This window comes from Nematolebias whitei, chromosome 18, assembly GCF_014905685.2.
Source record: "Nematolebias whitei isolate Nwh7 chromosome 18, NemWhi1, whole genome shotgun sequence".
In the NCBI taxonomy this organism is placed as follows: Eukaryota; Metazoa; Chordata; class Actinopteri; order Cyprinodontiformes; family Rivulidae; genus Nematolebias; species Nematolebias whitei.
Genome location: NC_056515.1, coordinates 25,738,823 through 25,750,777, shown reverse-complemented (window position 1 = coordinate 25,750,777; position 11,955 = coordinate 25,738,823). Strand labels below are relative to the sequence as shown.

Genomic DNA, 11,955 nt, shown 5'->3' with positions numbered 1-11,955 from the left:
AAAGATCTACAGCACATCTGAAGAAACTGGCTGCAGATCCGTCCACCTGGACCCAGTGGGCCTCTCGGTCCTCCTGGGCAGCAGGACCACCTGAATGTTGTGCAGAACTCCTGATGGCCACTCCTCTCAGCAGCTTGTTGAGCTCCTCGTCTTTGCAGACACCAGCTGCGGGTGTCGGGGGATGATCCTGGTCTTCTTGTTGTCATGAGCCACATTTCCTGCCCAGCAGTCAGTCAAGCACCTCCGTCAGGTAGACAAAGATGCATCCACAATGCCTCCTTTTCAACTCATTTGGGATTTGGGGCTGTATTTGAGGGAATATTTGAGCTTTGAGATGTTAATCAGCTGCTCCCGGATGTAAAAACTACCTTGTTGTCATGGTTACGCTTCATAACAAATGTCCAAAAGAAAAAAGATTTCAGTAAAAATTCTTACGGCTGCACAGCATCAGATCCCAGAGGAAGTAATCATCTGGAAAAAAAAAAGCAATTTACATCCAGAAAAAAAGTGTAAATAAAGTTTTCAAAAGCAAAATCTCAGAATGAAAGTAGCAGTTACTCCAACATGCAGCCATCTTGAACAGCGCAATTCTAGAACTAATGGTTCTCTGCTGAAAATTTGGATAACTTGGAATGTCCGATCATCTACAGCTCATAATACCATCAAAACCTTTCAAGAATTTGGAGACATTTCTGTGCATAAAAGTCAAGCCTGAAAGTGAATATTGGATGTAATCTTTGGGTTAATTTTTCAGCATGGACTCAGAAATCTACAAATCACTGTCTGTAAACACAGTTTGCTGTGCTAGCCTCAAATGCTGGTTAAAGCAGTCATGCCTGCATGGACCAGAACTAATTTTATATATACGGAAACAAAAAGAAAAACGGTTTTGAGGGCAGACAAATTAAACTTTGGAATTTTTTTGTGACACCATGAACGTCACATCGTTGTTACCAAAGAGAAGCGAGACCATCCAGCTTGTTCTCAGCAAATTGTTCAAAAGGCTGCCTCACTGATGGTGTGGGGGTGCATTAGTGCCTCTGGCATCAGCAGCTTGCACATGTAGAAGCACTCCTTCATGCAGAAAAGTAAATACAGGTTTTAAAATGGCATGTGCTTCCATCCAGTAAAATATCTGGCAAAGACGGCCCAGGACTGTTGAACAGCTGAAATCCTGCATGTGACAAGAAAAATCATCATTTCCTACAGACTGGTCAAAAGAAGAAGTGAACATGGCTCTGTCAATACTTTTTTTGGGTACACGATGCTGCTATAAATTTAAAATTACCTTCTTTCCCATAAAAAGAGAAAAAAAATGGACACTTTAATGTTTCCTATGTTTCACTGTGAATAAATGAATTTATGGGATTTGCATCCATCAGTTCGGCTTTTAACTACATTTTACAGTGGCAGTGTCCCGTCTATTTTTTTATGGGATTGTATTTTTAAAATCAATATTTCACTATAGAATCCTTAACGGACTTTAAGTTTTATATCTGACATAGTGACAAAATGCTTTAAATATAGATGCAAATGTATCTTATAGAGAGTAGACGATGGTTAGAAAAGAGATTTAAAAGTGTAAACAGTTTGTCTCTGTTCAAGGACACGATGATAAAAGAGCCGTGAAGCAGCACTAAAGAGGTTTTCACCTTTCTGTGTGTTCTATAACAGCTCCGTGCTTAGAAAAGGTTTGCAAGGTTGCAAAGTCTCCAACAAAGAAGGTTATTCTTTCTCTTCCCAGAAGACGCTGCTCCTGGACAGTAGAGAGATGCCTCATTTGTCAAGCAGCCTTTTTCTCAAGTTTCTTATCAGCATCACCATGTAACACATTTGCATAATGCCTGCCCTGGCCGTTTATTTGGCTTCCATTAAACAAAGAATGAGCGCCTGGCTGGTACTCCTTCATTTCTGACCCATCAGCCAGCTCGGCTGTTTGGGGGGTGGGGGGGTGGAGGAGGTAAAGGGTCACAAGAGGCGCTGCATCAATACGAGGAAGAAAAATGTGTTTTCTGTAAAGTTTAAGGAGGATGTCAAAACAGAATCATCAACTTTTAAATGAGCACTGAGCAGACACTTTCAAGATTCTGTAAAGGGTGCGTTTGTCCCATACACATGGATATTCAGCACATAAAAAAAGACTTTTATACAACAAACTCATAGTCAGAGAGAAGAAAAATATTTGACAACACTGCTTTAGGCTGATTTGTTGGTTTGTGGCTTCAAACTTGAATCCTTGGATTTGACTTAAGGCATCGTCAAATCTCAGTGGGCCTCCTTTTCATCTTTAAAATATAGGTTGTTCTACTTAGGAACGTTATCCTGTGACTTATGTTTAGTCTGTTAGGAATTTCTAAAGAGGGAATTCAAAAGAAAACAAGACACGGCTCATCTGGTTCTGCTGGTTTACTACAGTGCATCAATAGCCAGGGAGACTTGGGCAAAGACGTCATTGACCGGCAGCTCAGAGTCCACCTGTGGGTCAGAACAAGAATTAGATTTTAAAACTCATTTGCTATTTGATTTATAGGCAGCGCATCTGTCCCACGCACCTTCCTCACGATGCCCCTGCCCTCGTAAAAAGCGATGACCGGCTCGGTTGCTTTGTAATACAAGTCCAGGCGCTTCTTGATGGTCTCTTCGTTATCGTCAGAGCGGCCGCTGGTCTCACCACGCTTCAAGAGCCTACCGACCATGGTTTCTGCCTTTGCGTCGACGTACAGCAGCAGGCAAGGTTTGCCAATCTGGGATCAGAGAGTTGACTAATGAGTTTATTTTTTATTTTTTTGTTGTTTTCAGTGCTGCAGGAGTTGCATTTTGAAATGTGAGACTCTGCAAACGCACCCACCTTCTTCTCAAACTCCTCTCCCTGCTTTACCTCACGGGGGTAGCCGTCTATAAGAAAGCCCTTGGAGACATCCGCCTTGGCAATCATGGCATCTTTAATCATGTCTAAGACTGTGTCCTGCAAGCAGACGTCAGACATGCTGATCAGCCTTCATCATGACTTAATACTTCTGACAGAAAATACAAAAAACGTTGCCAATAGGTTTGCACTCTTAGTTCACATTGAATTCTGGGTCATTTTCTTACCAGGGGTACAAGCTCTCCCTTCTGCATGATGGCCAGCAGGTTCTTGCCCCTTTCAGAGCCCGAGGCCACCTCGGCACGGAGCAGATCACCAGAAGACAGGTGAGTGTAGCCATACTTTTCAACTATCTTCTCACACTGGGTGCCCTTTCCAGAGCCAGGTCCGCCTAAAAAAATATAAATAAAAACGAACAACAGCTTCAGTGTAGCAGGACAGACTGGTTAAATGTGCTGCTGATGAAGAATTAAGGCTCAGTGTACTCACCCACAACAAAGATGATCTTGGCATCTTTTATTTTGTCTGAAATCAAAGCAGACAAAAAGATTATGATGCAAATTGTCTAAATGCAACAATTAAACCCACAACAGGTTAGAGTGTAACGAACCAGCTTGTGAGTCAAATGTGGATGTTTTTTCTGTATTTTGTTGCTCCATGTCTGCTGCTCCAACAGGTTGTTTTGACTGTTTGGTTTGTGATATTACTCAAACTGCGTTCGCATGGCAATGGTTGCTATAACATCAGGCTTTACATGAAAATAAAGGGAAATGCAATAAAGGCTTCAACTGCATATTTAAATTTAATACATTTGTAATACCATATTACAGGTTTACTGTGTTATATTACGTAATTTAGTGTCAGATTTTTTATTTTTATTTTTTTTAAATTAATGTGAAGTGGTGGGATATTTTTTTTGCCTTCTGAAAAATCACCAGCAGAGGGCGGTAGAGACCAAAACATTACATTTGACTGCCTGTAGTTTCTCCCACTCATAGAATAGAATAGAATAGAATAGAATAGAATAGAATAGAATAGAATAGAATAGAATAGAATAGAATAGAATAGAATAGAATAGAAACAGCCTTTATTGTCCCACGGATGGGAAATTCAAGTGTAACAGCAGCAACAGATAAAAAAGATCCACACAAAAAGTAATGAAAACAAATTAATATGAGCATTTAATTATATTTAGGTGAGCAGTTATCACTATTATCACCTTAATGACACACGTGCATTCATTACCTGCCATTGTGTTGCGTCTTCAGAGTGTTTTCCTTTAACTAAAGAAAATAAAAAGACAACAAAGTCATGTTAACACATTTTTAAGGTGTAGACGAAATAAGCCAGTTTTAGTTATTTTACAAAAAAAAACCCTTAATTTTGCTCTCACTAACATTATCTTTTAAGTATTTTTTTTTTCTAATCAATTATTCATATGTATTAGTAGCACAATCACACTAGGACATCAATAGAATGCAAACAGAATCTTTATGTTGTTTCTCTTTTTGTTTATTAAGCGACACAGTTCTACAGCTTCCTGCTTTTAGACCTTAGTTTTCATTTGTCTTCGAATGTGCCAAGAGTTACCGCTGCACTTTGACTTTTAAAACCTCTGGTCTGAACCTCTGCAGAGAGGATGTGTTTTGTTGTAAATTAGGTGTCAAGACTCTGCTGCTGCCAGCTCAACATATCAGGGAGAACAAATAAAAGAGCCTGAGTCGACTCGACAATCTGGATCTGCACTTGTGCCTTTCTCTCTTGGCATTAAATTGATTTTAAGTGAATATTTATCCCTGTGATGGACTTGCGACCGGTCCAGGGTGTACCCCGCCCCTCGCACAGTGATTGCTGGGCATGGGCACCGGCGACCCCCGAGACCCAAAATGGAAGAAGCGGGTAAAAGATAATGGATGGATGGATGAATATTTATCAATTAAAGCGTAATCAAAAACAAAAATGACCCATGACTTTAAGGATAAGTATGGCTGCTTTTGTCCTTTAGCGCAGGGGGTTCTTCTCAAACTTTTTGGGTTCATGGAGAAAAAGTTTCAGGGACACCCCCCCCCCCCCCCTCATGTTCATTAAACAATTTTCTTCAGGTTGTCCCTTTAATGCAATGGAAATATTTGTGTAATTAAAACCTGTTCTTCTAGTGTTAATACAATTTTTTCATACTTTTAAACATGGGGTATTTTTCATTCAAGACACATTTTATTAAAATGTTTGATTTCAACTTCCAAAAATTAAAGTTTTGAGAAAATTAACAGCATTAAAAAAAAAAAACACTTTAAAACTTTACCTATTCACATAATGAACATAAATGTTTTTCCACTTCTTCAATACAGAAAACTCTTTACATAAAACTGGACAGAATCAGAACAGCAGGAGTCATACCAAGTGACAGGACTTAATTTGTAAACTCATCGATGACGGAAGCCGGCCAAAAATTATTATTTTTATTGACGGACCCTCACAAGCACCGGCTCACAAATCCCAGTTTGAGAACCCCTGCTTTAGAGCAGGTTACTTCCTGCTGCACCTCCAGCTTTTTATCCAACATTTGGCACATCACTATTAATTAGGTACAAACAGCAAATAGGTCTAAAGAAGACAACGAGCACAACGGGTCTCTTCTTACTCTATTTTTCTTTTAGCTGACGAGGAAGAATGAGGACGGTGATTCTGCAGAAGTGTCAGCAGTTATCTTTGTGTTGCAGCTTGCTGGTGTTAAGAAGTCAATTTGAGAAGAAGCTACACCACAGTTTCATTTTATCTGCTTTCTTTAAAGGTTTCTCCTGTAACGTGCAGCTGCTGCCCATTGATTAGGGTAGAGTCTGTTTGCTGCATTTTATATATTTATTTATTGGAAGTTTCACACTCAAGTTATTTTTACAGCTAACGGAACAACATTTTTAAGCAAAGTTGTGTTTTGATGTTCTGGCCTGCCTTTAATGAATCATCCCAGCATCAGATTAAATTAATAAAATAAGCCATTAGGATTATTACTACACAGTTTATAATTTAAGTCAGTCATACAGAAGAGTGGTACAAACTGGTTTGTTCTGTAAAAGCGCCTCAGCAGTGGTGCTGTGTGTCAGGTGTCCAGTTTTATGTCGGCGCACATTAACCCCGCCGCCAGGCTAAATGTCACTTGAAGACTGGTATCTGAGTCAGCACAGAGCCTCTTTGGGAATCCCACCCTGGCCTATTATGGCACCATCCCCTGGGTCCACTGCCTCTTTGGCATTTTAGATCCGTCCAATGGGTTTGTTCTTGCAAAATAAGGAAAACAATATGTGGCATTTCTGCAGTTTAATGTGTTCATGTGTAAAATTAGAGTTTTGCTACTTTATATTCGTTTGAATTCTTCTGAGCCTTCATCCACTCTGTTCTCCTTAAAATGTACTAAAACATAAATTCTGCAACAACTCAATGAGTTTAAAAAAAAAAAAGTGTTTAACCTTAAATATAAATGTGGCCCTCGTTGACATCTTATCTGGCCCCCAAGATGATATGTGAAACGTAAAATACTTCTTTCTCTTGAGTTTCTTCAGTAATGTTTGATTATGATGTCGAAAGCACAACAGAGAACAACAAATGAGACCAATCAAACTCTTGTTGAGGAACCTGTGACCAAGAAAAGAGGTTGGGTATTTAATTTCAGTGAATGTAGATTCTGAAATCGGTCCTTAGTTTGAAAAAAAGTTTTGATTTTGGGCCCCTTTTGTAAGTGAGTTTGACACCCCTGTAACTATAAAGTCAAAATCCCGAACAGATAACTCCCACCCTAACGTCCTGTCCCACCCACATCTTATTGATGTTTTTTAACATGCTGCTAAAAAAAGACAGTGAGTCTGCAGCTGTTACGGGATATTGTATCAAGCAGTGAAAAGGCACATGGAGATGAAGCTCTGGCTGTCTGCTCTTGAAGCAACAGGAGAAAAAAACAAACTACTGAGTGCCTGATTCCCTCCCTTTCTCAAATAGACAAGTTAGTTGAGATTTTCTTCAACTTAATTATGCGTACTGTCCCTTTAAGGAAGAAGTGGGGAACTCTTTGACGTCAGAGGACTTGGAGATATTCCATGATGTTTGTGAAAGGATGGAGCGTGAGAAATCTTGTTGTTTCGCTGCTACTGTTGTGGCTGTGTTTGGATTGGAAAGAGGCCTCTTCGATTCGCAGGATGTCCAAACCAGAATCAATAGCACTCAGCTGTTAATGACCTTTATGGAGGCTCAGATGAGGCAGTGGAGTTAAAACAGCCCCACAGATTTGCATAGAGATGACCTTTAACGCTTGCAGTGTTAGGGAACACGTTGATGTGCTGCTGAATCAGTGGCAGACCACCTTCAATTAAACATCACAGCAAAATATAACAATTTCACATGTAAAAAAAGGTGTTTTTTCTTTGAACTTGTGCTGCAGAGTTCATCTCTGGGAATGACAAACAAGAGCTGCATGCCTGTGCTCAACACCAGAACTGATCCTTTTTAAGTTGCCACCCAGTTTCAGCTGTGACCGAGCACTGCAGAAACAAGACGACAGTTAACAATGACACTGTTATTCCCTCTTTCCATCCCATTCAACAGCCACTCCCCCCTCTGCCCACTTATCCCTCACATCCCTCTCCTCATCACCAACCCAGTCCCAGACATTCCTGCCTGCTCTTCCTCTATCAGCCTTTGTCCTCTGTACTGACCTCTCTTTTCCGCAATGTGGCTTTAGATCCCAGCGAAAGGGGGCTGCCGTCCCTGGATGCCCGTGAGTCTGCACAGTTCCTGCTGCACGGCAGCCCTCCCTCCCCCATCAGATGCCTTTTTATAGCTCAGCTGAGCCTGCTCAGCCTGCGCTGCATTCTGGGTAGGAGGAAGAACTGACGAGGAGAGGAAGGGAGGGTGAGGAGAACACAGTGGATGAGTGGGATTGGAGGCAGTGGGAGAGGAGGGGGGGACTGAGGCACTTGAGCATTTTGTGGTTTATTTATCTTTGCTTGCTTTTCCAGTTTTTATGAAAAGCAGGTTTGTGTTACAGGAACAAACTGAAGAGTATGTTTGTGAGGAAGTCTGGTTCAAAGTGGGAAGCTCGATTAATTTAAATATGGCAGATATGTAGCACGGTGGCGCAACTGGTAGAGCTGCTGCCTCTCAGTGAGCAGGTCCTTGGTTCAAACCCCGGTCCAGGGGCCTTTCTGGGTGGAGTTTGCATGTTCTCTCCGTGCATGCGTGGGTTTTCTCCAGGTACTCCGGTTTCCTCCCACAGACCAAAAACATGCATGTTAGGCTGATTGGCAACTCTAAATTGTCCCTAGGTGTGAGTGAGAGCGTGAATGGTTGTTTGTCTCGTTTGTCTCTATGTGGCCCTGTGATGGACTTGCGACCAGTCCAGGGTGTACCCCGCCCTTCGCACAGTGATTGCTGGACATGGGCACCGGCGACCCCCGTGACCCAAAAATGGAATAAGCGGGTAAAGATAATGGATGGATGGCAGATATATTAATACTTTAAATTACTGTACCACATGTCAAACTCAATTCAATTCAAATACTTTTATTTATTCCCAAAGAGAAATAAAATGTTGTAGCCGTTATCCTCGTTTCATTAAGAGATGTTATCGATGCTGATGGCTGTAGACAGGAAGGATCTCTTATAAAAGTCAGTCCCACAGCAGATCCGAAGAAACTGGCAACAGATGCCATCCATTTCGTCCACTCAGACTATCCAGTTCCTTTGGGCAGCGACCCCCTGAATGCTGGGCAGAACTCCTTCCAGAGCCATCTCAAGAAGCAGAGGCCACTCCTCCCAGCAACCTGCCGAGCTCCTTGTCACAGCGAACAGTCAGCTGCAGGTGTTGGGGGGGCAATCCTGTCCTTCTGCTGTCACGAGCCGTGTTTCCTGCCAGCTCTAGGATGTCAGCGGTTAGGCACTCAAGCACAGCCGACAAGGAGACGGGAATGCATCTACGGCACCTCCTTTTCAAATCATTTGAGAATTGGGTTCTGTAGTTGAGATGTTATTTGAGCTTTTGAGGTGTTGATCATCTGCTTCCGGTTGTAAAAAAAACACCTTGTTGTTATGGTTATGCATCATAACAAATGTCCAAAACTAAAATAGTTTCAGTAAAAATCCTTCCAGCTGCACAGCATCCGATACCAGAGGAAACGATCATCACAGAAAATGTGATTTACATCCAGAAAAAGAGGAATTAAATTTTCCTAAAGCAAAATCTCAGAATGAAAGTAAAAGAGATGCTCCAACAAGCAGCCACCCCGTGCGGTGCAATTCTAGAACAAGAGCCGCGAGCCAAATCTGGCTCCCCAAGATGACAATTTAAATGTAAAATATTGTCTCTCTTCTAATTAAAAAAAACAAAAAAAAACCTGATAAATGCATCATTTGGACTTCTCTTGCCAGCTGGTTAACTTTGAAGCCAAAAAGAAGGTTTGGTCGTTCTGACATTATTGATTCTGATGTAGAAAGAGCAACAGAGCATCAAGTGAGACAGATCACACTCTTGTTTCTTGTAGTGCAAAGCACGTTTGAGTATTTTGATAAGATAGAAAAGTGATATACATATATTGTCATTTGCATAATGTGTGGTACATAAAGTGGAACAAAACTGTGTACTCAAGGTCCCAGTTACACCCAAAAATAGCAAAAATATTAAGTATAAAAAGAAACAGTATATAAGGATTTAAGATATACTGATACACTAAGATATACGCTAAACATTAATAATGTAAAATACGGTATATTAAACAGCAGCCCGAACATGAGTCTGTAGTGAGTAAATGGATATGAATGAATACAGCAGCATGAGATAATCAGCAGCACAGATAGGTCACGTACCACAAATTAAAGTGGCATTACAGTGTTTTTTTTTAATCTTATTGATGAACCTGCAATCAAGAAATGATCTCAGGCATCTGACTCGAGTTAATGCTTCAGCTGAAAGTGGCTCGGACAAAGTTTGTAAATTTTGATCCTTTTGGTAACCAAGTTCGACACCTGTAAACAGTACAGCTGTAATACCGCAAGTCTACTTCTGATATGTATATTTGCCCAGTTGCTCCGAGACCAATATCCATGTGTTTTACTGAACACTTCACATTTCTTCTTAATCTTTATTACACAACTGTAGCTGGAGTTGGCCAAGTCTAGTTAGCTCTTTGTGCTTTATTCCACCCAAGATTACAGCTTGGGAAATCCACTCTGATTCAATGAACTGTGTAGAAATCACATCAGGAAATATTTTTCTAAACGCCAAATGTGTGGGTATTCATGTCCTGATGCTGCTCAGGTAGATAAATCTAACAAGGTTGAGTCAGGTCCTCTGGACGGATTCTTCCTTGTTGAAATGTTTCGTCTTTTATCCAAAAGACTCCTTCAGTCCGGAGGACCCGACTCAACCTTGTTAGGTGTGGATATTTATGCGTCAAGTAGTGCTTCTTTTTCTGCTTGTAAAAGAAAGTGGTTTGTGCCGAAACGTTGAACAAATAACCCCCATTCAAATCGACATCTGAAACGTTTTATTAAAAGCATGAGGCGACATATTCGTGTTCTCAGAAGGAACAAAATTACAAAATATATTTAGATGTACAATTTATGGCAAATGAAGCATTCCAGATACTTTCTATGAAAGTTAAATTACAAAAAAAAAAGTAATATATTAACTGCAGCTCCCAATGTATCCGTTACTAAAAGAGATGAATAAAGTATTACAACATGATCCAGCTTGGTTCATCATTTAATGCTATAAACTTTGATAAAGATATGAGGTATGCACTGCTTTTGAATAAAAATCAAGCCTCAAAGTCAAAAATTAGTACCATTAAAGAGATGCTCTGTAGGCCATCTTGTTCAGACTCGTTTTATCAGGAGTTCGTACCATAATTCCTTATTTTAAACAACCAACCAAACATGAAAGCACATTCTGCTTTTATTAAACGTGTACTTTGAACTTTGTAAAATGATGCTTGTATGGCAGATTAACAAAACTAAAATTATTCTGAACTGTCATACTTAGGATGTGATGTCATGTAATTTCAGATTGAAGAGTGCATTTTAGTCCCAACAGATTCTGTAATTCAGATGTAATAAAAGGTTTTGACACAAAATGACAAGTCTGTACTATCGATGTACTCTAAAGATTTTGTATTGTCTTAAAACAAGGCTCAACAATAAAACTTCTTGTTTAAATGCTCTGGTAACTGAAAATATTTGCTGTAAACTAGGGATGCACGATATTGGATTTTTGGTCGATGTCTGATATGCCGATGTATTAAAACTTATTTGGCCAATAACCGATACAATAACAATTTTTTTCCCCTAAACCTACTTACAGAGACTACATATCTTTCTCTGCTGTAGAATTAAAACACACAATGACAACACTGGAACAGTACAAATTTGTAAATTTTCACAAATTTAAACTCAACGTCACACGTGACGTCATAACGTTGTGCTTGTCGCTAGGTTGTCATACAGCACCTTTTGTATAAATATTTACAAGAAAAATTATATATATATATATATATACATACACACACACACACATATACATTTTATTTATTTATTTTTTAAATATATCGGTGAGTAAGTTTGATGGAATGGCTGACGTCCGATATTTAACTTTATCGCTAATATCGGCCAATACCGATACCATGCCGATATCGTGCATCCCTACTGTAAACTGTAGTTCACTGACCGAAGTACAGAAAATAAGGGGAATATGATAAAAAAAAATAAACTAAATAAAGATTAGGAAACATTTAAAAGGAAACATTAAATCAAGCTTAATTTAACAAACCTGTATTTTTTTTTTAATAAGCTGATGGTATAATTTGCTCAGTAACCTTGGTTACTGCATATTTTGTAAAGAGGGACACTCATTGCATACAAGTTAAAAAGATGGTTTTGTCCATATTTTTAACAAACATTTTACTTTTTCGAAGCTGAAAATAAAAAATAAAGTTAATTACTGAAAAAAATTGTGATCCAAGTATTTTAACTCAAAAGCCAATACTAATACTGTTACTGCACAAATAACACTTGTTTCAACGGAAAAAGCAGCATTACTCAAATAAATT

At 39.6% G+C, this 11,955-nt stretch overlaps 1 protein-coding gene across 1 annotated transcript; it reads right to left on the bottom strand.

The window, feature by feature from the left end:
- Window positions 1–2,391: 2,391 nt before the first annotated feature.
- ak1 (adenylate kinase 1) lies at window positions 2,392–7,679 on the bottom strand. The gene is made up of 7 exons (XM_037692486.1): window positions 7,570–7,679; window positions 4,112–4,149; window positions 3,356–3,391; window positions 3,094–3,257; window positions 2,849–2,965; window positions 2,553–2,744; window positions 2,392–2,475 (listed from the first exon to the last, which is right to left on the bottom strand). Exons 2-7 carry the CDS (start codon window positions 4,116–4,118, stop codon window positions 2,410–2,412), a joined length of 582 nt encoding a protein of 193 aa, XP_037548414.1. The 5' UTR covers window positions 4,119–4,149; window positions 7,570–7,679; the 3' UTR covers window positions 2,392–2,409.
- Between the last annotated feature and the right edge of the window lie 4,276 nt (window positions 7,680–11,955).